At 42.7% G+C, this 27081-nt stretch overlaps 1 protein-coding gene across 2 annotated transcripts in view; it reads left to right on the top strand.

Moving 5' to 3' along the window:
- The window catches only part of TRANK1 (tetratricopeptide repeat and ankyrin repeat containing 1), a 235450-nt gene that overhangs the window by 98956 nt on the left and 109413 nt on the right, over window positions 1-27081 (top strand). For both annotated transcript variants that reach the window (XM_073549901.1, XM_073549902.1), the window contains exons 4-8: window positions 5682-5832; window positions 7212-7327; window positions 11221-11304; window positions 11645-11783; window positions 25698-25838. In XM_073549901.1, the coding sequence (XP_073406002.1) occupies window positions 5682-5832; window positions 7212-7327; window positions 11221-11304; window positions 11645-11783; window positions 25698-25838 (631 nt within the window). The remainder of the gene's footprint in view (window positions 1-5681; window positions 5833-7211; window positions 7328-11220; window positions 11305-11644; window positions 11784-25697; window positions 25839-27081) is intronic.

The following is a 27081-nucleotide window of genomic DNA, read 5'->3' on the forward strand; positions in this document are numbered from 1 at the left end:
TGTTAGGAACTGTGATTGGTAACATTCTGGAGCTATAGCTATACTTGGGTAATAGGAAACCTTTGATGAGGTTTTTTCTTCCCAACCAGGAGACAAAGGGGGCTCTTCACGACTTAATAGCTCCTAGAGTGTTATCGAGAAGGGGTACGATATTGAGTGAGAAGAGGGAGTTCCAAAGTGGGCTTAATTTAATACCTAGATATTTAATATATTTAGAGTTCCATTTAATTGGGAAAGCCCTTTTCAGCTTTTGAATTATTCTAGGACTTATGTTTATTCCCATCGCCTCAGATTTCTCTAAGTTGATCTTAAAATTCGAGAGCTTTCCAAAAGTCTTGAACCTCTCCAGCACCGCCGGGATTTCTCTCACTGGGTCCGAAAGAAGCAAGAGAAGATTATCTGCAAACCCCGCTACCATATGTGGAGTACCTGCAATCTTAGTGCCCTCTACTGCCGGGTGTTGTCTGATACTCTGTATTAATGTCTCAATGGTTAAGATAAACAACGCTGGTGAGAGGGGACAGCCCTGACGTGTGCCATTTTTTATCTCAAAAGGGGGTGAGAAGTCCCCATTAACTCTTACTTTTGCGGATGGAAATTTGTACATTTGAAAGATGGCTTCAATAACTATTGGGGGGAAACCAAACTTTCTCAGGGTCTCTCGCATGAATGTCCAGTCCACCCTGTCAAACGCCTTCTCTGCGTCGGTACCCATCAAAACTAAAGGTTTATGATGGTTATGGGCATGTTGCATCAAATACAGAACTCTCAGGGAGTTATCTCTTCCCTCTCTTCCCTTCACAAAGCCAACCTGATCCGGAGAGACAAGTGTGTCCAGGACCAGGCTGATCCTTGCGGCCCATATTTTTGCCGATATTTTGAGATCATTATTCAGCAGTGAGATCGGTCTATAATAACTGCACAACTCGGGATCTCTACCCTCTTTATGTATTAATGTAATGTGTGCTTCCAATGTTTGTCTCTCAAAAGTTTCGCCCTTCAAAACATCGTTGCACAACTTTAGCAAGTGAGGACCCAGTGTCTCCCAGAAAGTCTTCCAGTAGGACGTCGGCAGCCCATCCGGACCCGGGCTCTTGCCCATAGGGCAACTCAACAGGGTGTACTGGAGTTCCCCGATAGAGAAGAGAGCTGCTAGATCCTGTTGCTGAGTTTCAGATAAAATTGGAAGTTTTAAATTATGTAGGAATTCTTGTATATTAATTCGCCTTTTTTCCAATTGTTCTACACTCTCCCGGTCTTAAGTTTTACAGGGTTGAATAATATTCTTTTAAGGCGGCGGCTATTCCATCAGGGTTTGTGATTTTGACTCCATCAGGGCATTTAACCTTGTAAATAAGGGATTTGGCTTTACGTTTTTTTGATCATGGTTGTCATAAACTTTGTCATTTTATCTCCATGTGCAAATACCCTGTGTTTCCATCTGGTGTAAATTTTTATCGATTCTCTGTTTAGTAAGTTTCTGAGAGATTGTCTCCTCTGAGCAAGTAGGTTTAAAGTGTTGGGATCTAGAGTTGTCTTATGGTCTCTTTCCAATGTTTGAATCTCTTTATGTAGTGTCTCCATTTCTTCTTTTCTGATTTGCGAAGCCATAGAGATAAATTCACCCCTGACTACGGCCTTGTGAGCCTCCCAGATAGTTGAAAATTTGACATTCTCACCAAGGTTGGTCTCAAAGATCTCCTTGATTTTCTTCTTTATTTTATCTCTGGAAGGCTCGTCCGCCATCAGAGTTTCATTCAATCTCCAAGGGTTATTTTTTGATCTATGGCCTATCATAAGTTTGATCAGTAGTATGGAGTGATCCGAATGGATGCTCGAAATTATTTGTGAATCCTTCAGACATGCAGACACTCGGAATGAGACGAAAAGATGGTCTATTCTGCTGTAGGACGACCGTGCCTGCGAAAAATGTGAAAAGTCGCATACCGTTGGATTTAGGAATCTCCAAGTGTCGATCAATTGATGTAGATGTAAGGTTGTTCGAATGCGTGTTAATGCGGATTTTGAAATGGTAGACTTCCCGGTAGTGGAGTCTATTAGTGGCTCAAGGGGGACATTCAGATCCACCCCAAAATTAAAGTGCCCTCTATAAATTGGCTCGTCTCTCTCATAATTTTAGAGAACCATGTATCTTGTTTTACGTTAGGGGCATAAACACAACCCAACGTGACCAGTTTGTGTGCTAAAATCCCTTTTATGAAAATGTACCTGCCATCTCTATCGTGGAGCTGATCCCAATACTGAAAGGGTGTGTCTTTTGCAAGAACGATTGCCACTCCCCTTCCCTTCCTAGAAGAGGAAAAGGAGTGAAACCATGTGTTATAGTAGTGTCTTTCGAAGCTCGGGATTTTGTCCTGGACAAAGTGGGTCTCTTGCAGAAGTGCAATGTCAGTCCCTAATTTCTTAAGATGTGCCAGTACCTGTGTTCTTTTAACTGGAGCGTTCAGACCTCTTACGTTGTATGACGCTATTGTTGTCTCTCGCATTCAGTCAGCCATGTCAGGTCAATAGGTAGCGGGGCTCGGACTGAGGTTACGGATGAGCTGCCAACGGACAAGGGAGAAGTTGTGAAAGGAAAGAGAGAAAGGTAAAAAACAAGAGCGTTAACATGTAATTAACAACAACAAGGGCTTGTTGCCCTAGCTTATCAACTTCCTTTGAATCAACAAAATTGCAAATGCCATTATAACAACCATCGGGGAAATGGTGGAATGAATCCTAGCTAAATTATCTCATTGTTCCATATGAAGGCGGGATAGTCCTAACCGATTATCTAAGAGGATGCGTGTCCGGATATTCCAGGAACAAAAGTTATCCATTCAGTCCGTGGAGGGGTTTTGTCTCCCTTCTCGTCTTCTTCTGTTTCTTCGTTCTTTGGAGTTGCCCGTTTTTTTCCATGGTTCTTGTGATGTCAGGTCTGGGAGGCTAAATTCAGTGCGGGCAAGGTGAAGATCCGGTATCTGGTCTAGTTGAATGTCCAGTTCCGTGCACACCTTAGCGACGTCAGAGGATGACTTGACAGAAAATCCCCTGCCGTCTGCCGTGATGAAGAGGCCAAATGGAAAAAGCCAACGAAACAAAAATTGTCTTTGTTTGAGAGCATCTGTAAATGGCTTCAGTTGAAATCTTTTGGACAGGGTTGATGGCGCCAGGTCCTGAAAGACCCGGATTTTAGAGCCTTTATACTCCAGGGTTCCAAGTGACCTTGCCTTCTTGAGGATCTTTTCTTTCATGCGAAAATCCAAAATTCTGCAAATGACATCCCTTGGGAATTCTGATTGTTTGGGCTTGGGTTTCAACGCCCTATGTGCGCTCTCAAGGACTAGCATCTTTCCCTCCTCTAGGTCTAGCATAGGTAGAAAAAGCTCATGAAGAATGTCTGTCACATCTTCCTGGTCCGACGCTTTCGGGACACCTTGAATCCTAAGATTGTTTCTTCTGTTTCTAGTCTCGATATCCTCCATCGCAGTATAGAGGGAATTTATGATCTTCTTGTTGCAGAAGACCAGATTTCAGGTCCCCAGTGAAGGCAGACAATTTTGAATGTGCTTCCTCCAGCTCCTCCACCCTGCCCCCTATCTGCTGGATCTCTTTTTTAATTGTAGATAAGTCTTTCGCCAAGGGAGCCAGAGCAGAGGATAAAATACTTCTAATGAAACCTCTGGAGATTGGTTCATCTGAGTCCAAAAATCAGAAGGATCCTTTTGCAAATCTTCTGTCACTTAATCGTCGTCTGCCTCTTTAGGTTGCGATGAGACGTGCTTAGGGCCACTTTGTTTTGTAAGGCTAGTTTCACACTAGCGTTTTTGAGCGCAGCGGCGGCCTGCGCACGGCCGCCGCTAAGCCCCGCCCCCTGCCTCGCCTCCGCCGGTAGCTCCGCCTACCAGCACATGACGCTGCATGCGCCCTGCGTCCCCTATCTTTATCACTGGGGGCGCAGGCTGTGCGCAGGATGCGTTTGGCGGCGCATGCGCCTTTTTGACGGTGCGCCGGCGCAACCAAACTGCAGCAGGTTGCGTTTGGCGCAGGTCGGCGCACCGTCAAAAGGACGCATGCGCCGCCAAACGCATACTGCTCCCCCAGTGATAAAGATAGGGGACAGGGGGCGCATGCAGCGTCATGCGCCGGTAGGCGGAGCTACCGGTGGAGGCGGGGCTTAGCAGCGGCCGTGCGCAGGCCGTCGCTGCGCTCAAAAACGCTAGTGTGAAACTAGCCTAAGAAATTTTTCCATCTTTTTGGCTATTTGTGGGCCACTGTTGGCACTAGCATCAGATGATTTTCCAATCTTGACCATAGTCCTTTTCCGTTAATCGCACCACAGAACTACAGTGTGTTACACCGCTGACAGCTGTAGGTGGAAATCGGTGTGAACCAATGTAGGATCGTATGGCAGAATAAGGGCTGAAATGAAAGGAGGCCTCCTGACTGGTATTTTTCAAGTGACCACTAGATGGGGGTCACGTGCTATTTTATTCATACATTACTCACTGAATCATCCAGTGGAATCTTTTATAGAACCAGATTGGAATAATGGAAGGAAACAGAATTTTCTTATTAGTTGTTTAACTGAATTTATCAGCAGTGAGCATTCTTTTATGAAGTAGGGAGCACAGTGCATATAATAACAAGTGAATATTTTTATATTGCTTATAATAAAGTACATACTATAATTATTCACTTGTTGTTATATGCACTGTGCACTTTTGTTTGTAGGCCTTCTGGCTGCTCGATATGCTCGCATATGAACGTTATGCATATTATGTGATTGATTCATACAGTTTACAAATTTTTTATTAGTGCATACGGTCTGGTTGTTTCCATCCCTCCAGTGGCCGTTCTTTTTTGCATTGATTGTCCCCATATTTTAAACTCTTGATCGATTTGTTGTATCATTTTAAGTTTATTGAATAAAATTTGTATTTTTATGGCAATATGACTTCTTGATTTCCCCATATGATGAACTGATATTGGTGAGTCTTCTTGAAAGTCAAATAGTAGGAAATTGATGCTTTTGTGTTGGTATTTAATTTGGGCTGCATGAGGATGGCCTTACTGGTACTGTGTCTTGGGAAAGTAATAATTGGGCATACAAACAAAGGTGGGGTGAATCAGATTGAAGGATATGTTTTAGCTGTCTGTTCTTCTCGTGGACAGCCATGTCTCCGCTCCTGCAAACCCATCCAATATGTTTTACAGCATTGGTTCCTCTCAACACTTCTTCGTGTCCCCTAAAGCTGTCAGTCATATCACCAATTCTTTCAACCACTTCTGCGTTTTGTATTTCTACAATTTTTCAATTTACAAACAAAAGCAACTGAACTAAAATCAGTCTTAATTTTTCTTTAAAATTGATTTGTTTTAAGAGATTTTTGGTTTAAAGAGATTAAAGCTTGCGTTGGCTTCCTCCAAAGACCTACTGATAGGAAATGTAGATTGTGAACCCCAGTGGGGACAGCAATGATTATGTCTGTAAAGCGCTGCAGAATTAATGGAGCTATATAAATGAGGACAAAAAGTAATAAAGCTATTCATTGTATGTTAATTTTTGCCATGTCTCGAAATCTTTGTATATCTATTCGTCATGGATCTTAAGACCTTTTCTTCCAGTCACTGAATAGATGCCATGATACCTGACGTGATCCCTATTTTGTGCCGTGCAGGCTTATTACCGTGCGGGCATGTCAGCTCTGAAGTTACATGATTTATCTACTGCTCTGATGTACTATGAAGCTGGCCTCCGGAGTCCTGGTCAGTGCTTGGATAACAATGATGTTGTAGATTTTCTACATGGAATCTTCCAGAGCTTTCAAGGTAATTATTGTCTTTTATACCAACATAATATATTTCAGTATGTTAATTAAAAAGGCTTTTAATTCAACTTTTCTTAGAAAGGCAGAATAGATTCTAGTATGTGGGGACTGTTTACTGTGTGAGTCACATCAGACGCCCTAGAGAAAATTGTATTCGTCATGAGATCCTCCTGCAGAAGACATGACTGTTACATGCATAGATTTACTGTAGGTCGGAAAAGAAAACACAAAGAAGGTGGAGAAACCACAATGATACACACGTAAGCATAGCTTGGCTCAAAACCAGTGGAAAGAGAGAAAGAAAAAAGCAAAAAAAAAAAAAAAAACAGCAGAAAGTTTGTTACACCATTTAGGAGTTCAGACCATAGTCTCAGGCTGCCGGCTGGCGTTGTCCATCAGTAGTGTCTTTCTAACATGGTCAATTTTGTGAACATAAATGTTGGAAATAGAGAATATGTGATCCCATCTGTGCCATCTGATGAATACTTACAGTTGTGGCCAAAAGTATTGACACCCCTGCAATTCTGTCAGATAATACTCAGTTTCTTCCTGAAAATGATTGCAAACACAAATTCTTTGTTATTATTATCTTCATTTAATTTGTCTTAAATGAAAAAACACAAAAAGAATTGTCCTAAAGCCAAATTGGATATAATTCCACACCAAACATAAAAAAGAGGGTGGACAAAAGTATTGGCACTGTTCGAAAAATCATGTGATGCTTCTCTAATTTGTGTAATTAACGGCACCTGTAACTTACCTGTGGCACCTAACAGTTTTGTGTGAAATCATCAATGTTTTGCTTTTTGCTTCATTCTCTTTTGTGTTTTTTCTTTTAAGGCAAATTAAATGAAGATAATAATACCAAAGAATTTGTGTTTGCAATCATTTTCAGGAAGAAACTGAGTATTATCTGACAGAATTGCAGGGGTGTCAATACTTTTGGCCACAACTGTAGTTCTGACTGACATAATCTGTTTGATGTAGTAAAAGGATTTTTCCTAGTTATATATATATGTATATATATATGTATGTATATATATATATATATATATATATATATATATATATATATATATATATATATGTAAAAATAACTAGACTCGATGTTACCACTTTAAACACAATTCCTGAATTTATCATTCACTTTAAAAAAAAAAACTGCTCCATTTTTAAAATTATCTGTAGTAGATTCTAGTGAAAATGAGTGGATGGGATACATCAGTGGGCATTCATGTATTGGGGGTTATAGCCTTGGTAAGCAAACATTGTGCCCATCCATAAATCATGGTCTGGTTATATAGGCTGCTTCTCAGTAGTGTTCAGATCTTTTGTTTTGTAAGAAGAAAATACAGCTACAAAATTTTTTTTGTTTATCAGTTGCTGGAAGGAAGCAGGCATTCATAAGGATTCATGAATACATCTTGAGAGAAAGATACACAAAGCAAATCTGGCAGCCACTGATAGTGAAACTAATGAAAAACAGCATGTACCAGGTAACATGTTTGCTGTGATTCCTTTGCTTAATCGATTTTAATTTGTTGGGGTATTCTCATGCTTGGCAGTTATCCCCTATTAGTAAGGTAAGGGATAAATTCCCGATCGCTGGGAGTGTGACCACTGGGACTCTCATCAATCCCAAGAACTGGGGACCTGATGCACCTGATGTGAATGGAGTGATCGTCAATTATGCGCATTGCTTGGCCATTTCCTCTCATTCTGCATGTGACTGCCGGAGGTAGCCAAGCCCTGCACTTAGCTGGTCTTCTGCACTTTCATAAGAATGAATGGAGCAAAAGTGAGCATGACTGACTGGCTCTGTGCACATGAGCCCAACAGAGCCCTGGTTCTCGGGATCAGTATTTCAGTGCTCTTTTAGGCTTTAGAAGACAGATCTTTCTGCAGTGTTGTCTCCTTTTCGGTTGTAGTGCACTGACCTCTCTACTCCAAATCAGGGGTCTGACGCCTCAAAAAATGAACTTGCTTAATCTGAACATAGCAGTGCAACAACTAATGTAGTAGGGACCCACTTAAAGAGGTCACTGTGAGGTGGCAGTTGAATGCGTTTGTCTTGACGTAGTCACTGATATGGTAACTGGAGAAATGGAATCAGTGGGTGCTCTCGTCCGCTGGATCGGCTGCTCATAGCAGGTGAGTAATTCTGCTACATACGGGCCTGTATGTAGCAGATCCGATCGGGTTATGGCAGCTTCTAGTCTCCTATGGAGACTATTGAAGCATGACAAAAATAAAAAAAAAAAAATGTTTAAAAATGTAAAAAAATATAAAAGTTCAAATCACCCCCCTTTCGCCCCATTCAAAATAAAACAATAAAAAAATCAAACATACACATATTCCTTATCGCCGCGTTCAGAATCGCCCGATCAATCGACAAAAAAAAAATTAACCTGATGGCTAAACGGCATAGCAACAAAAAGTCAAAATGCCAGAATTACGTTTTTTTGGTTGCAACAACATTGCATTAAAATGCAGTAACGGGCGATCAAAAGATCGTATCTGCACCAATATGGTATCTTTAAAAATGTCAGATCGGCGTGCGAAAAATAAGCCCTCACTCGACTCGGGATCAAGAGTTACGGACACGCTACAGGTATCGGAAAATGGCGCAATTTTTTTTAAACAAAGTTTGGAATTTTTTTTTACCACTTAGATAAAAAAAAACCTATACATGTTTGGTGTCTATGAACTCATAATGACCTGGAGAATCAAAGTGACAGGTCAGTTTTAGCATTTAGTGAACATAGTAAAAAAGCAAAACAAAAAGCAACTGTGGGATTGCACTTTTTTTTTTGCAATTTCACCGCACTTTGAATTTTTTCCCATTTTCCAGTAGACAATATGTTAAAACCAATGGTGTTGTTCCAAATTACAGCTCGTCCCACAAAACACAAGCCCTCACATGGCCATAATGGCCGAAAAATAAAAAAAGTTATGGCTCTGGGAAAAAGGGGAGCAAAAAATGAAAATGCAAAACCAAAAATACCTCTGGTCATTAAGAGGCTAAAGGGGTTGAAAAAAAAATATCCTGTGACACTTTTAAGAATTGCAACAATTTTTCTATAAAGAATCCTCATTTACCATAAATAGGATGTTTATTTTTAATACTTTGTAGAGAATCCTTTGCAGGCAATAACTGCCTAATGTCTGGAAGCCATGGACGTCACCAAACGCTGGGTTTCCTCCTTTGTGATGTTCTTCCAGGCCTTCGTTGTAGCTGACTTCAGTTATTGCTTACTATATTTGTGAGTCTTTTGTCTTAAGTTTTGTTTTAAGCATGTGAAATGCTGCTCGATGGGGCTGAGATGTGGTGATTGGCTCGGCCATTGCAGAATATTCAACGACTGTGTCTTAAAAAAAATATCTCTTGGGTTGCTTTCACATCATCAATAAACAATAGTGACTCAGTGCCATTGAAAGCCTTGCACGCCCATGCCATCACATTGCCGCCTCCATGTTTTACAGAGGATGTGGTGTGCTTTGGATGATAAGCTGACCCAAGCCTTCTCCACACTTTCTTCTTCCCATTATTCTACTTCAGTTTGTTCTTGGTTTCATTTGTCCTAATTCTTTTCAAGAACTGAGCTGGCTTCTTTAGATATTCTTTAGCAAAGTCTAATCTGGCCTTTCTATTTGTAAGGCTGATGAATGGTTTGCACCTTGTGGTGAACCCTCTGTCTTTGCTCTTGTGACTTGAGGGTTTAGGCTATGTGTACACGATGCGTTTTTGATGCGTTTTCAGTGTGTTTTTTACGTGCGTAAATTCTCCAAAAACGCAATGGAATACTATAAAGCAAGGTAACTCAATGACAATCCTGAAGTATTGTGCACATGATACGTAAATTTCCGTCTGTATTTGCAGCATTTTATTTTTTGCAGTCAATTCTTTTTGCGTTTGTGCAGCTTTTTTGACTCATTGACTTCAATTGAGTCAGTGAAATCTGCAGTGAAAACGCAGGTGTAAAAAGGTTTGCAGATTTGCTGCCAAAAATGCTGCGAATTGCCAAAGGAAATGATGTCAGAAGGAGGAATAGTGTGTGGGCGGAGAATATGCATGTGTCTGTCTGCGGGTGTCTGTGTGTCTGCGTCTATCTGTGTCTGTCTATGTCTGCCTGAGTGTGTCTGCGTCTGTCTGTGGGTTTGTGTGTGTGTACCCATGCGATAAACAGCCTATAGTGATTGTATGCTTAGGCGTTGTCTGATGGAACTGCTACTCCCATCTGGCTATGTCTGCTGTCGCCTATAACAGACAGCACGAGTCGTTGATGGGAGAATAATCTCGTCATCCGTCGCCTGTGTTCATTTGTAAAAAAAAAAAAAATCAAAACATTGACATAATCACATACATATTCTCATACAATATACATACTGACCGAACACCTAATCCCCAACGCCTGCGTATCCTGCAAGCAATTAAAAATAATAAACCAACTTATCCTCCCTGTCTGCCGTAGTCCATTTTAATACCGAGTGTCCCACAGCGATCTCACGTGTAGAACAGTCACATTGTGGGATGTGACCGCTCTACCTGGCCTCCGGCAATACACTGACAGGAGGTTATTGCTCCCGCAGTGTATCACTGCGCTGCCGGGAGAGTTCACCGGAGTTCATCAGCTGATCAGTAAGTGAGAGCACCGGAGCTGATTAACTCAGTGATGAACTGTAGGAGCTTTTTTTTCCTTTTTTAAATTTATATATTTATTTATAATAAATCTTTGTTTAGCTCTATGGATTAACAAAAATGCATAAAAAGCGTGTATTTTGCACTGAGTTTTTCTGCCAAGAGATGCAGAAACGTTGCAGAAATTTCTGCACGCAAAATACGCAACGTGCGCACATAGCCTTATGGTAGACGCTGAAACACCTACTTCCTGCAGGGTGTTCTTCACTTGGGTGGATGCAGTGAAGGGGTTTTTGTTCACCTCTGAAACGATTCTGCGATCATCCCCTACTGTTTTCTTCCATGTATGTCCAGGATTTTTTTGAGTCCCTGGACTACCCAGTACACTACTTTTTTTTTTTTTTTTTTTTTCTGAAAAATGTACCAAATTGCTTTTCCATTTTAAATCCGAAATAGTGGCATGCAGAGCCCAACTCGCGAAGATCTGGTCACTGCCCAAATATTTGTGGACCCAACTGTATATCTGGCTGCATTTGTAATGCCAGGGTCTGATTCGTGCCGCCTGCGGTATAGACCGTATGACTCGCCTGACAGGTTCCCTTTATTGAAGTTAAATGCACAAAACTTTTAACTTAAATGAAGATATTTTTATTTGAATTCTGTACAATGTATCATCAGATATAGTGATAAGCTTACATATAAAATAAAAGAACTATTATATTAAGTGTTACCTCCTTTTTTTCTCCCTAGTCTTGCATCTTTTTAATGGACTGCAAATCAAAGTTGCCAGCAGACATTAATGACTTGAAAGTACCACTAGGGGGCATCTTTGAGGTAAAGTATGTAATACTATATGTAGAAAATGGAGAGAAAACCGTCAATACAGAATATCAGTTATTGAGAAAAACTTTAATTGATCTAGATCTAAAATGCAGAACTGGAATATTTATTATAGTTAATGCTTATTGAACCCAGGCTAGTGTGTTCCTGATCAGCCATGTACTATAATGTTTTTACTACAGGGTTTTTCCATTTCTTAAAAACTGATGTCTCATCATTATTTGATCGGTGGGGTTCGACACCCTTGCAACTGAGCAGTGCCAATTTATTTTTTTTCCCAGAAATTGTTAAATCGAGGAATAATCACTTATATTTCCTCATACATTTTTTTCAGACTTTTGTGAATTCCACTTCTTGCAGTGATATAAATCGCATCAATGAGCTTGTGATTTGGCTTGTAACCATGGGTGCCGACGTGGAGACCATTGGAGAATACTCGCTTCATGCTGTCACACAGCTCTGCTTGAAATCAGGTAGAAGCAACAACTTGGGTATTGTAGTTCAGAGTGTTGTGTGTTAGGACCTAGCACTGTGACAGAGTGCTCTCTGCCGTAGATGTAGCAGAGCTCAAAGGTAACCCCGCCAACTCCACAGCTTTCTATCTGTCTATTGACAGTGAGCTGCTAATCAGTGCTGGCGGCATGGCTGAACCAGGAGGCATGTGGGCATGATAATCTCCTGCTGATAAGACTCTGATAGTGCTGAAACCACAGTATATCACTGACATCAGTATCACTACCGCACCTCATGGTGCTGTCTGATTACATGGCAAAAACCTGTGGACAGATTCCCTTTTAACTGCAGGTTTTTTTTTTTTCCTTTTCATGATTTAATGCATGTTAAAGAGGATGTGTTAGTAATTTTGCTTTAATTGCATACATTAGATTAGTTGCCTATCAACAAAAATAACCATTTTAATTTTAATGATCGGTGCAATAATTATAAAATATGTATTTCTAAATATGTTGACTTAAAAAATAACTATTTAAAAAAATAAACTACCAGTTTGCTGTATGTTAAAAATAATTTCTTAACTTCTTTTATTCTGGACTGCGCTGTTCCCGACCCATGACTACATGCTTGGCAGGTCCGGCTGACAATTCGAGCCAGTAGCATAGTCTACCAATGGTCTGAACTGAGCGCCCTCCCAGGCTGTTAGCAGAGGCAGCTTTGCTTCAGCATTGGAGAAATACCGGCTGGTTGGATCCAGTGATCTGGCCAGCTTCAATGAGTTGCGAGCAGGGTATAAAACCTGTTAGCGGGACATGCTCCTTACCGAAATAATTTGGCAGGATGGCCAGTAACCTAGACAATGGCATGTACACTATGAAATTAAAAATCTTTCTGTTCTTGAAAATGGTACAGATTTATTTTTTAAACTCTTTTTATTGAAGGATTCCACAACATAGTATATCAAACATAGAACATTACAGTATAAAATCAGAATCATTCATAGTGACATAACTATGTATATCATATTTCAATAATAAGAAACAAACAAAACAAATACAACACAGTATTCTACACAATACATTATACCATTCATTGCATCTTCTAGCTTACAGGATCTATTTTAGAAGCTGTGAACTCATACCAGGTGAGGTTATAAAACACACATATTCTAAAATTCACACAAATCAAAACTTGCATGGTCTAGAAGTGATATACATCAGGGATTATATCTCAGAATCGAAGAGACCATAGCATTAGGAGCCAAGTGTGTCAAAGGGGAATCACACCACCTTTCCCAAAGTTTATGGAACTTCTGGGGACATTTTCTGTTTTTATACAATACTAGCTGAAGAGCCCGGCGCTGCCCGGGCATAGTAACTAACTATGGTTAGTTATAACAAATTACTGTATATACTCGTGTATAAGCCGACCCGTGTATAAGCCGACCCCCCTAATTTTGTCACAAAAAACTGGGAAAACTTATTGACTCACGTATAAGCCTAGGGTGGAAAATGCCGAAGCTACTGGTAAATTTCAAAAATAAAAATAGATACGAATAAAAGTAAACACAGTGATGATTGGCCCCTTATAATGCTGCACAGTGAGTGGCCCCTTATAATGCTGCACAGTGATGAGTGTCCCCTTATAATGCTGCACAGTGAGTGGCCCCTTATAATGCTGCACAGTGATGAGTGTCCCCTTATAATGCTGCACAGTGATGACTGGCCCCTTTTAATGCTGCACAGTGATGAGTGGCCCCTTATAATGCTGCACAGTGTTGAGTGGCCCCTTATAATGTTGCACAGTGATGTGTGGCCGTCCCCTTATAATGCTGCACAGAGTTGAGTGACCCCTTATAATGCTGCACAGAGATGAGTGGCCCCATATAATGCTGCACAGAGATGAGTGGCCCCATATAATGCTGCACAGAGATGAGTGGCCCCATATAATGCTGCAAAGAGATGAGTGGCCCCATATAATGCTGCACAGAGATGAGTGGCCCCTTATAATGCTGCACAGAGATGAGTGGCCCCTTATAATGCTGCACAGAGATGAGTGGCCCCTTATAATGCTGCACAGAGATGAGTGGCCCCTTATAATGCTGCACAGAGATGAGTGGCCCCTTATAATGCTGCACAGTGATGAGTGGCCCCTTATAATGCTGCACAGTGATGAGTGGCCCCTTATAATGCTGCACAGTGTTGAGTGGCCCCTTATAATGTTGCACAGTGATGTGTGGCCGTCCCCTTATAATGCTGCACAGAGTTGAGTGACCCCTTATAATGCTGCACAGAGATGAGTGGCCCCATATAATGCTGCACAGAGATGAGTGGCCCCATATAATGCTGCAAAGAGATGAGTGGCCCCATATAATGCTGCAAAGAGATGAGTGGCCCCATATAATGCTGCACAGAGATGAGTGGCCCCTTATAATGCTGCAAAGAGATGAGTGGCCCCATATAATGCTGCACAGAGATGAGTGGCCCCTTATAATGCTGCACAGTGATGAGTGGCCCCTTATAATGCTGCACAGTGATGAGTGGCCCCTTATAATGCTGCACAGTGATGAGTGGCCCCTTATAATGCTGCACAGTGAGTTGCTCCTTATAATGCTACACAGTGATGAGTGGCCCCTTATAATGCTGCACAGTGATGAGTGGCCCCTTATAATGCTGCTGCCTCAATTTAAAAAAAAAACAAAAAGAACCTATATACTCACCTCGTCGCTGCTGCTGCTCATCAGCGTTGCCGGCTCTGCAGTGACTGTTCAGGCAAAGGGCGCCTGCTAACGACATCATGGCGCCTTGTGACCTGAATATCACTGCCAGAGGAAGCAAGACAGCAGAGTGACGTGCAGCGGTGGAACGGGGGACAGGTGAATATGGCTCCTCCCGTCATACTCGCCTCTCCTGGCATGTCTGTGCAGCCCCCCGTGCTTGTTCCATCTTCTTGGCGCTGTTCTTCCTGCTTTCTGCGGTCACGTGGTACTGCTCATTACTCTCATGTATATGCGCACATTCATGAGGGTAATGAGCGGTACCACGTGACCGCTGAAAGCAGGAAGAACAGCGCTGAGAAGATGGAATAATCACGGGGGGCTGCAGAGACATGCCAGGAGAGGTGAGTATGATCTCCGACACCCCCCGCTCCCCCTCCCTGGCCGACCCCCGGTATATGACTCGCGTATAAGCCGAGGGGGGGGGACTTTCAGCCAAAAAAATGGGCTGAAAATCTCGGCTTATACGCGAGTATATACGGTGTAATGATTATATCTATCTATCTATATATATATATATATATATATATATAAAGCTGAGTGTAGAGCCCTACCCACTCCGCATAGCCACATTCACTGAAATATCCCACATTGTCCCATCAGCCAGAGCCACCGGACTACTACTCCTAATATCCCACATCATCCCGTCAGCCAGAGCCAACGGACTACTACCCCTAATATCCCACATCATCCTGTCAGACTGGGGTCAGAACCAGAGCGCTAAGTGGAACGGTCCTTCCATACCGGGGATCCCGTTAAGAGAGGCCTGGTGTCAGAACCAGAGCGCTGAGTGGATTTGCCCTGACTTCCATACCAGTGATCCCTTTAATAGAAGCCTGGGGTGAGAATCAGAGCGCTGAGGGATTTACCATAACTTCCATACCGGAGATCCCTTTAAGAGGGGCCTTGGGTCAGAACCAGAGCGCTGAGTGGATTTGTCCTAACTTGCATACCAATGATCCCTTTAATAGAATCCTGGGGTCAGAATCAGAGCGCTGAGGGATTTGCCCTAACTTCCATACAGGAGATCCCTTTAAGAGAGCCTGAGGTCAGTACCAGAGCATTTGAAGGCAATTGCCCTGACTTACATACCGGAGATCCCTTTAAGAAATGCCTGGGATCAGTACCAAAGTGCAGAGTGGATTTGCCCTAAATTCCATACCAATGATCTCTTTAAGAGAAACTAGGATCAGAACCACAGAGCTGAGTGGAACGGTCTTAGCTTCCATACTGGAGATCCCTTTAAGAGAGGCCTGGGGTCAAAACCAAAGCGCTGGATGGACTTGCTCTGACTTCTATACCGATGATCCATGATCCCTTTAAGAGGGAAGATGTGCCTATATGATGGAGGATGTGTGATGTGTATATGGGCACAGGAGGGGGGATTCATTTCTGTCATGTGCTCTGTGCTCCTTTTTGGGGGGCAGACAATGGCTGGGAGCTTATGTTCCCAGGGATGCTAGATTTCTCCCACCATGTCAGTGTCTGTTGAGGTGTTGTCAAATGGGAAAACTTGCTCATAACAACCAATAACAGCTCAACTTCTTTTAACCAGCTCTGGTGAAATGAGAGATGCTTAGTGATTGATTGCAAGGAAAACTGTTGCTCATAGCAACCAATCATAGCTCAGCTTCTTTTGAACAGCTCTGTTGAAATGAAAGATGCTTCGTGATTGGTTGATGATACACACACACATTCAGTTTTATATAGAGATGTTCTTGTAAGGGATTATGTCATTCACTAATTTTTTCCGTTGATTGAAGGGGACCACCCTCCCATCCTCCTCAACACCACTGCTTTCCTAGCCATAAATAGAGCCTCTCGAAGAAATGCTCTATAATAATGAACCCATGACTCTTCATCCACAACACCCAGGAGACATAATTCAGGAGTGCATTCAATCGGTATTCCCAATATTCGTTCCAATGTATACATGACATCACTCCAATACCCCCGTGTACTGCCACAGCTCCAGATAAGGTGCCAAAAGTCCGCCCCCGATTCCCCACATCTATGGCATTCATCCGTTGCCCTTCTACTGAATTTATGAAGTCTGCTTGGGGTCAAATAGGACTGGTGAAGAATATACAACTGGATTAACTTGTTGTTTGCAGCTGGTGACACCATAGTATGTGCCTCTAGGGCGTCATTCCACTCTTCATCAGTGATAGAAGGTATCAAACGGCGCCACTTACTTTCTACAACGAGCTGAGTGGATGCAATCTTAGACTTCAATAAAAAGGTGTAGAGAGAAGAAATCACCCCTGTAGGTCCCTGGGTTGATAATATTCCTATCATTGGGTATTTAGATATTCTCATTCTAGGAAACAGGAATTGATACATTATGGCATGTCTCAGCTGCAGGTATCTGTAAAATTCTCTATAAGAAACTCCAAATCTTACATGAATTTGTTCAAACGATAGATTTTTGAAAACAAAATTTTATTAAGTGTTATTATTCCGTTCTGTTTCCAAAAACTTGGATCTTGTAAGTTCTGAAGGTGTGGGTACTCAGGATTATCCCATATCAGAACATCCCCAATCTGATCAGTAAATTTCACAATACATTTACTTTCTTTCCAAATTTGTATCGCTAATTTATGCGCAAATAACAATCCCTGGGGTGGTCTATATGAACCTTCCAATATTGCCCACGGTGTATGTCCATCCAGAAAGTGCACGAAATGTGCCTCTGCATTACTGAGTCCCGCTCTAATTAACCAGTGTTTTAAATGACGCAGCTAAATAGTATAAATACAGGTCCGGGATTGCATAACCACCCTGGTTTTTGGGCCTCTGCAGGGATCCAACACTCAATCTAGATCTAGACGATCCCCATACAAACGTTGCCATCATGCTATGTATTTTTTTAAAGAAACCCTTAGAGACCCTTATTAATATGTGCCCCAGCTTATATAAACATTTGGGAAGGATTATCATTTTGATCAATCCAATTCTACCCGCAACAGAAGTCGGGACCATATTTCAAATTTTTTCCTCATCATATCTTCTAGGGGGTATATATTATCTTTAAGGTCATCGATCGGGTTTTGATTTATTATGATACCTAAGTATTTAAATTTTTGTACCACCTGTAAGCCACATAGCATAGGCACAGTTATGTCATCCACCAGCGGCATAATCACAGATTTGCTCCAGTTGATTTTAAGACCGGATAGTTCCTCAAATTGATTAATGAGGTTAATTGCCCTTGGCAAAGATTAATCTATTTTATCCAGAAAGCGTACTAAATCATCAGCATATAATCCCACTTTATCCATCCTGGAGTTTATATTGATTCCTTCCACCACACTATCTTGTCTAATCCTCAGTGCAATCGGCTCAATCGCAAGAGCAAAGAGCATTGGGGATAGTAGGCAGCCCGGTCTAGTTCCCCTGCCTAGATCAAAATAATCCGATAATAAGCCATTAACAAGGATATTAGCTCTGGGCCTATGATAGAGTAATTTGATCCACTTACAAAATTTATCTGAAAAACCAAATCTCCGAAGCACTCGCTGTAGGAAATCCCACTCCATTGAATCAAAAGCCTTTGCAGTGTCTAAAGAGGCTATCGCCCAAAGTTTCTTATATTTGTGTCCTATGTGCGTTAATATCTGTACCCTTCTGATATTAGAGGAGGTGGATCTTCCTGGCATAAAGCCGGATTGATCTTTATGTATTATGTTAAGAATTACTGCTTTAAGCCTATTGACTATGAGCTTGGTGAGTATTTTATAGTCGGTATTGAGTAGAGATATGGGACGGTATGAGCTGCACTCCTCAGCAGGTTTATCTGGTTTTGGAATTACCACTATAGTGGCATCGTAAAATGATTGGGGGAGCGAGTGTCCAGCCAATGCCTCGGAAAGGGTCTGCACCAAAACTGGACCTATCTGATCAATATATCTTTTATAGAGTTCTATGTGCATTTCATCAGGGCCTGGGGTTTTCCCATTAGAGAGAGACATAGCGGCTCCTCGAATCTCCTCCAGCATGATATCTCTATCCAAAAACATCCGATCCCCCTCCGACAGTGTGGGGAATATTATGTGGTCTAAATATTCGTCAATTTCTTCTATAGTATGATTCAGTTGCAAATCCTATAGATCTTTAAAATATTCTTCAAATTTATTTTCTATTTGGTCAGATTTAAGTAGCGGGGTTCCTTCCTTAGTATTAATGGCTAGTACAGGTGGGGACATTTGATTTTGCTGGACTACATATGGTAAGAATTTACTTGACTGGTTACCCAATTCGAAGTAAGTCTGTTTAGAGAAAAAAGTTTTCTTTCTGGGCTCCTGCAAATGCAACAGATATTCCCTCCCTTTCCCAAGCCATCTATGCAAGGAATTGTCAGATGGGTTACTGATATATTCACCCTCCAAGAGTTTACACTCTTCAGCAAGTCTCTGCTCCCTCATACAGGATTCTCTTTTAATATATGAGATCGTGTATCTAACACCCCCCCTCAGATATGCTTTGAGTGTATCCCACACCACTAACCTATCAGGGAAGTCACCATGGTCCGTTATAAACACCTCCAGCTGGTCCGCTATTCTATCTTGTTCTCCTATGAGGGAAAGTCAAAATGGGTATAAACAGAATCTCTTGGGTCTATCAGGGCCTTCTAAAGAGAAGCAGATCACTAGTGGGGCATGATCAGATATTGCCCTGGGGAGGTACTCAGTTTCACTTAAATCCGATAATATAGCATTATTTCCAAATGTGTGATCATTTCTGGACAAACAGCGGGCAGCCGGCGTGAAGCAGGAAAATTCTTTCTTAAAGGGATGTTGTTGCATCCACAAATCCACCCATCCCATCACCGTTATAAAAGCCTCCAGTATAGTAGTGAACATAAGGATGAGTGACCTCATGGAGATCAACATCCAACACTGCGGAGACACCATCACATGTTTCTCAACGCAGTGATCTAGAGCATTGCCCCCATCCCTTATGGGAAATATGCAAAAGCATGTAAATCAACAGCCGCGGAGACACCATCACATGTTTCTCAACGCAAGCAATGACTAGCCAGGTCTTTCCCCGGGAAGGAACAACCACGGGAAGGGCAGTCTCCAATAAAGGAAACCACCTATGCCAAAACATGGTATCCATCCACAGACAGCTGTTTCGGGGTATTGCCCCTCATCAGTGTGGAGTAGGAAACTGGCTAGTAGGAGCAATGCCTAGTGAAAGGCTATGAACATAAGGATGAGTGACCTCATGGAGATCAACATCCAACACTGCGGAGACACCATCACATGTTTCTCAACGCAGTGATCTAGAGCATTGCCCCCATCCCTTATGGGAAATATGCAAAAGCATGTAAATCAACAGCCGCGGAGACACCATCACATGTTTCTCAACGCAAGCAATGACTAGCCAGGTCTTTCCCCGGGAAGGAACAACCACGGGAAGGGCAGTCTCCAATAAAGGAAACCACCTATGCCAAAACATGGTATCCATCCACAGACAGCTGTTTCGGGGTATTGCCCCTCATCAGTGTGGAGTAGGAAACTGGCTAGTAGGAGCAATGCCTAGTGAAAGGCTATGAACATAAGGATGAGTGACCTCATGGAGATCAACATCCAACACTGCGGAGACACCATCACATGTTTCTCAACGCAGTGATCTAGAGCATTGCCCCCATCCCTTATGGGAAATATGCAAAAGCATGTAAATCAACAGCCGCGGAGACACCATCACATGTTTCTCAACGCAAGCAATGACTAGCCAGGTCTTTCCCCGGGAAGGAACAACCACGGGAAGGGCAGTCTCCAATAAAGGAAACCACCTATGCCAAAACATGGTATCCATCCACAGACAGCTGTTTCGGGGTATTGCCCCTCATCAGTGTGGAGTAGGAAACTGGCTAGTAGGAGCAATGCCTAGTGAAAGGCTATGAACATAAGGATGAGTGACCTCATGGAGATCAACATCCAACACTGCGGAGACACCATCACATGTTTCTCAACGCAGTGATCTAGAGCATTGCCCCCATCCCTTATGGGAAATATGCAAAAGCATGTAAATCAACAGCCGCGGAGACACCATCACATGTTTCTCAACGCAAGCAATGACTAGCCAGGTCTTTCCCCGGGAAGGAACAACCACGGGAAGGGCAGTCTCCAATAGGGGAATGGGGGCAATGCTCTAGATCACTGCGTTGAGAAACATGTGATGGTGTCTCCGCAGTGTTGGATGTTGATCTCCATGAGGTCACTCATCCTTATGTTCATAGCCTTTCACTAGGCATTGCTCCTACTAGCCAGTTTCCTACTCCACACTGATGAGGGGCAATACCCCGAAACAGCTGTCTGTGGATGGATACCATGTTTTGGCATAGGTGGTTTCCTTTATTGGAGACTGCCCTTCCCGTGGTTGTTCCTTCCCGGGGAAAGACCTGGCTAGTCATTGCTTGCGTTGAGAAACATGTGATGGTGTCTCCGCGGCTGTTGATTTACATGCTTTTGCATATTTCCCATAAGGGATGGGGGCAATGCTCTAGATCACTGCGTTGAGAAACATGTGATGGTGTCTCCGCAGTGTTGGATGTTGATCTCCATGAGGTCACTCATCCTTATGTTCATAGCCTTTCACTAGGCATTGCTCCTACTAGCCAGTTTCCTACTCCACACTGATGAGGGGCAATACCCCGAAACAGCTGTCTGTGGATGGATACCATGTTTTGGCATAGGTGGTTTCCTTTATTGGAGACTGCCCTTCCCGTGGTTGTTCCTTCCCGGGGAAAGACCTGGCTAGTCATTGCTTGCGTTGAGAAACATGTGATGGTGTCTCCGCGGCTGTTGATTTACATGCTTTTGCATATTTCCCATAAGGGATGGGGGCAATGCTCTAGATCACTGCGTTGAGAAACATGTGATGGTGTCTCCGCAGTGTTGGATGTTGATCTCCATGAGGTCACTCATCCTTATGTTCATAGCCTTTCACTAGGCATTGCTCCTACTAGCCAGTTTCCTACTCCACACTGATGAGGGGCAATACCCCGAAACAGCTGTCTGTGGATGGATACCATGTTTTGGCATAGGTGGTTTCCTTTATTGGAGACTGCCCTTCCCGTGGTTGTTCCTTCCCGGGGAAAGACCTGGCTAGTCATTGCTTGCGTTGAGAAACATGTGATGGTGTCTCCGCGGCTGTTGATTTACATGCTTTTGCATATTTCCCATAAGGGATGGGGGCAATGCTCTAGATCACTGCGTTGAGAAACATGTGATGGTGTCTCCGCAGTGTTGGATGTTGATCTCCATGAGGTCACTCATCCTTATGTTCATAGCCTTTCACTAGGCATTGCTCCTACTAGCCAGTTTCCTACTCCACACTGATGAGGGGCAATACCCCGAAACAGCTGTCTGTGGATGGATACCATGTTTTGGCATAGGTGGTTTCCTTTATTGGAGACTGCCCTTCCCGTGGTTGTTCCTTCCCGGGGAAAGACCTGGCTAGTCATTGCTTGCGTTGAGAAACATGTGATGGTGTCTCCGCGGCTGTTGATTTACATGCTTTTGCATATTTCCCATAAGGGATGGGGGCAATGCTCTAGATCACTGCGTTGAGAAACATGTGATGGTGTCTCCGCAGTGTTGGATGTTGATCTCCATGAGGTCACTCATCCTTATGTTCATAGCCTTTCACTAGGCATTGCTCCTACTAGCCAGTTTCCTACTCCACACTGATGAGGGGCAATACCCCGAAACAGCTGTCTGTGGATGGATACCATGTTTTGGCATAGGTGGTTTCCTTTATTGGAGACTGCCCTTCCCGTGGTTGTTCCTTCCCGGGGAAAGACCTGGCTAGTCATTGCTTGCGTTGAGAAACATGTGATGGTGTCTCCGCGGCTGTTGATTTACATGCTTTTGCATATTTCCCATAAGGGATGGGGGCAATGCTCTAGATCACTGCGTTGAGAAACATGTGATGGTGTCTCCGCAGTGTTGGATGTTGATCTCCATGAGGTCACTCATCCTTATGTTCATAGCCTTTCACTAGGCATTGCTCCTACTAGCCAGTTTCCTACTCCACACTGATGAGGGGCAATACCCCGAAACAGCTGTCTGTGGATGGATACCATGTTTTGGCATAGGTGGTTTCCTTTATTGGAGACTGCCCTTCCCGTGGTTGTTCCTTCCCGGGGAAAGACCTGGCTAGTCATTGCTTGCGTTGAGAAACATGTGATGGTGTCTCCGCGGCTGTTGATTTACATGCTTTTGCATATTTCCCATAAGGGATGGGGGCAATGCTCTAGATCACTGCGTTGAGAAACATGTGATGGTGTCTCCGCAGTGTTGGATGTTGATCTCCATGAGGTCACTCATCCTTATGTTCATAGCCTTTCACTAGGCATTGCTCCTACTAGCCAGTTTCCTACTCCACACTGATGAGGGGCAATACCCCGAAACAGCTGTCTGTGGATGGATACCATGTTTTGGCATAGGTGGTTTCCTTTATTGGAGACTGCCCTTCCCGTGGTTGTTCCTTCCCGGGGAAAGACCTGGCTAGTCATTGCTTGCGTTGAGAAACATGTGATGGTGTCTCCGCGGCTCCAGTATAGTAGTGTCTTGGTTACCAGACCTAGAACCTGTAGCACTTAGTCTATCTAAATGGGCGTTAAGAATCATATTAAAGTCTCCCGTGCAACCATTTTAGCCTCAGGGTATTGTGCAACAAAAATCACAGCCTGTTGGAGTATATCCATTTTGGCTGGTGGCGGATTATAAATATTAAGCAGTACATAATGAATGCATAAATGAAGATAAATCTACCTTCCGGATCTCTATTCACTACTTGTGCCGACCACCGCAAGGATCTATGAATCATAATGACTATACCCCAAGAGTAGGACGTATGTGTGGCGTGCCTCTGCCATTGTATCCAGGGTTTATTCATTCTAGATATAGTGTCCGGTGTTAGGTGAGTCTCTTGGAGGCAAATTATCTGCGCCTGTGTCTTGCGTATCTGAGAAAACACCATATTCCGTTTCCTAGCAGTCCCCGTCCCCTTATGTTCCACGAAAGAAGTTTAAGTAATGCCATGTAGACTCCAAAATTAGACTCCAAAACAAATTTGCACCCAAAATAATATTCACTTCTTTTACCGTCAGCTCCGTTACATACATATCTTTCCTGGATAATAAAGGATAGATGCAACGTTTGTTTCCAGCTAAATTCCTGATTAAAGGGAAAACGCTAACCAATAATAATGGTCAGGAAAAAACAACAAGGGATGCCCATGAACTTCTTCAACCTGAAGCCTAGGTATAGCTAGAATTCCCATACTCTCATCCACCAATCCGAACCACCAATAACGTATATATCGGATCTATCACATACTTGAAAGTAAGGTCCCCAATTCCCCTTCCCAGTACGGCAGACACAGAATTATTGGTCCAGTCACCCAGTTTTTACTTGACCCTGAGGGTAACCGAGTTCCCAGACCTGGACGAGTGACACCAGCGTCCCGGAGATGAACGCCCCGCCACACCTCCATTACCAACTATTCTGTCAACCTCCCCATGGACCGGAGCTTAAGTGGTCATGTGTCCAGCACATAACATATCTAGAAAAGAAAAAGGGGAAGGGGGGAGGGATGCAACAGCAACAAAATAGCCGACATATTAGGTTTAACAGATCAATGTATAAACAGCTAGTAATAAGCCATTGCAGTACCCAGTCCAGGTATGAGCATAATTACTACAAGAAACATTAGTGTTTGACCATAGTAATATACACTACTGTTGTTACTTCTGCCGTCTTTCTCTCCCAGAAATCCATTCCTCCGCCTCTATCGGGTTCTGAAAGAAAATTACCCTTCCCTCATCTACTACTCTAAGCCATGCTGGGTACACCATTGAATAGATCACATTTGAGCTCCTTAAGCGCCTTTTGATTGAAGTAAATGAGGGCCTTCGCTTCTGCAAATCTGCCAAAAAATCTGGAAATAGCGTCACAGTAGTATTGTCATACTTTATTACTTGGGCCTTCCGCGACAATTGTAGGATATAGTCTCTGTCTTTCCAATTGAGAAATCTGGCCAGCAGGGGTCTTGGAGGCGCCCCAGGAGGATTTGGTCTCCCAGGTACCCGATGCGCCCTCTCCACTGCGTACGCAGCAGAGAAAGTGGCTTCCGGAAACAAAGTACGGATCCATTTTTCCACAAAATCACTCGGATTGTTCCCTTCAGCTCTCTCCTGCAATCCAATGATACGGATATTATTTCGCCTCGATCTATTTTCCAGGTCATCTTGCTTTTGCACACATAGTTCTAAACTGTGTTCCAATATTCTGATCCTCTCATTTAGAGGCGCTGTTTGGTCCTCAAGACTTGAGATTCTGTCCTCCGCCTGTCGGACGTTTTCTCCCAAATTAGACATATCATTGCGGAGGAGTCCCAGGTCAGTTTTTTAATTTCTTCAATTTTCCCGGTCAGTGAGGCCATACTACCTTGAATGGGAATTAACAGTTGTTCAGATACCTGCTTTAGAGTGGGCTCTGTATCCATATCCTCTGATTCTTGAGAGATTGATGCCTCCTCCTGAATTGATCTCCTTGAGGATTTTTGCGTGGTCATTACATTGTTGCCTCTGGCATAGGTCTTGAACTTATCGGCAGCAGATTTCGACTTAGAGGGACTCATAACGTCACTTTGATTCACATACAATATGAGGGTAAATCACGTGGCTGGTTAAAAGGTATGTGTTTCAGAGACAATAGTAGTGGTTTGGACATAGAGAGAAAAAGAAAAGCAAGGGTCACATAGTCCTTTCTCTATTAGATTCAATTGCAAGAAAATCTGTGTGCAACAGAAATTTCCAGACTAGTCACTGGGTGGCAGCAATATATTACATTCAGCAGTACCATGAACTTGTAGCTGTCTTCCTTTCTTTAAGATCCTTATTCTTGTGATTGGTGGGGTATCCAAAATCAGACATTTATCCCCTAGGCTACGTGTCTATGATCAGGAATAGTAGTGTTTTGGCGTCCAAATCGCTGCTCTTCCTGATCGTGAATACATAGCCTATATCTCTTAGTGACAAAATGCACAATTGTGGAGAAAGGTTGAATTTGATGGACCTAGGTCTTTTTTTCAACCAATCTAATTATGTAACAGTATATTGTGGTTTCTTTTTGTAATTAAGCAAACAACAGCCTCTTCAAACATGTCATGAAAATGAAGCCAAAAATGAAGAAACACATCAATAAAACAGACCGGGATGGTAACACAGTTCTACATCTGGTGGCATCCTTTCCATCCAATTCTCATGGCTACACAGCTAAGTGTAAGTAGCTGGTCATAAAATGTGTATTTGTAAGAGGAGATTGAATGAGTCCGGTGGAAATTACAGTAAAAATATTACGTCGGTGACTACGTCTAAAAGTAGAAATTGATAAGGTCTGTCTGACAGCTGAGTAAAATCCTTGCAAGCCTGGGGAGAACTAACTATTCACCCAGAGCTAGCCAGAAGCTGCACCATGTATATTTGTTCTTAAACTAATTTTTAACAAATATTGATACATACAAAAAGAAAAAAATCACAGAGCATCACATCACATTAAGGTGAAAAGAGATATACCCAATAAACCCTATAAAAGGTGATGTTGTCCACATCCAGGATATGTTGGCATGTCTTGGAAGGGGGGGTCACTAACAGACTCTGTGTGGATAAGGACAACCATAAAGTATTTCATGCACATCACGTTCTGCACGTTCTGTAACTCCATCAAGTAAAATAAAAAAGGACAAGGTCAAAAAGGGAGAGATTAGCTGAAAGTCTATTGGTCTCTTTTGGGTACTAATTCAAAATCTTGGATTTGCTCAGCCTAGGCACTTTGGCATTTTAGATAGGTAAATCAGTACTACTACTACTACTAATAATTTTATTTCTATAACGCCGACATATTCCACATCACTTTACATTATAGAGGGGACTTGTACAGACAATAGACATTACAGTATAACAATAATCACATACATCATAACAGATACCAAGAGGAACGAGGGCCCTGCTCGCAAGCTTACAGTCTATGAGTACTCCCTATATGAAGCTTTTAGGACCACTCACTGCATAGTTAATAAGGTAAAGTTCAGAGTATAGTGAGTACAACCATACTCTGGGATAAAATTGTCTCCTTTAAAGGGGTTGTCCAAAACTAAATGAATTTCATATTATATGTATTAATCTAACCACTTTTGTAATATACTTCAATTTAAAAAAAATCCCTATCCTTTGTTGTTTACTTTAACATTGTGTCTGTATTTTTTTCTTACTTGTGATGAGGATTTGGGTATCATGAAATGAAGTGTCATCAGGGGCTAGCGCTGTGGTCACTTGCCACTGCTTCTGTCACAGCCGCCACCTGATGATTTCTTGTTTCAGTAGTGGTGATGCAGAAGTGACTGCAGCTTCTCTGTAGCCACGTGGAATCTTCAGCCTCCACTTCTCCTGTCCCTGCTGCGGTGTTGACATCATCAGGGGCAGTGATAGAAGCAGGGTAAGTGATGGGGGCTGTGGGGAGGCACGG

The sequence above is a fragment of the Dendrobates tinctorius genome, unplaced genomic scaffold (genome assembly GCF_039654945.1).
Source record: "Dendrobates tinctorius isolate UK_male_01 unplaced genomic scaffold, ASM3965494v1 ptg000162l, whole genome shotgun sequence".
In the NCBI taxonomy this organism is placed as follows: Eukaryota; Metazoa; Chordata; class Amphibia; order Anura; family Dendrobatidae; genus Dendrobates; species Dendrobates tinctorius.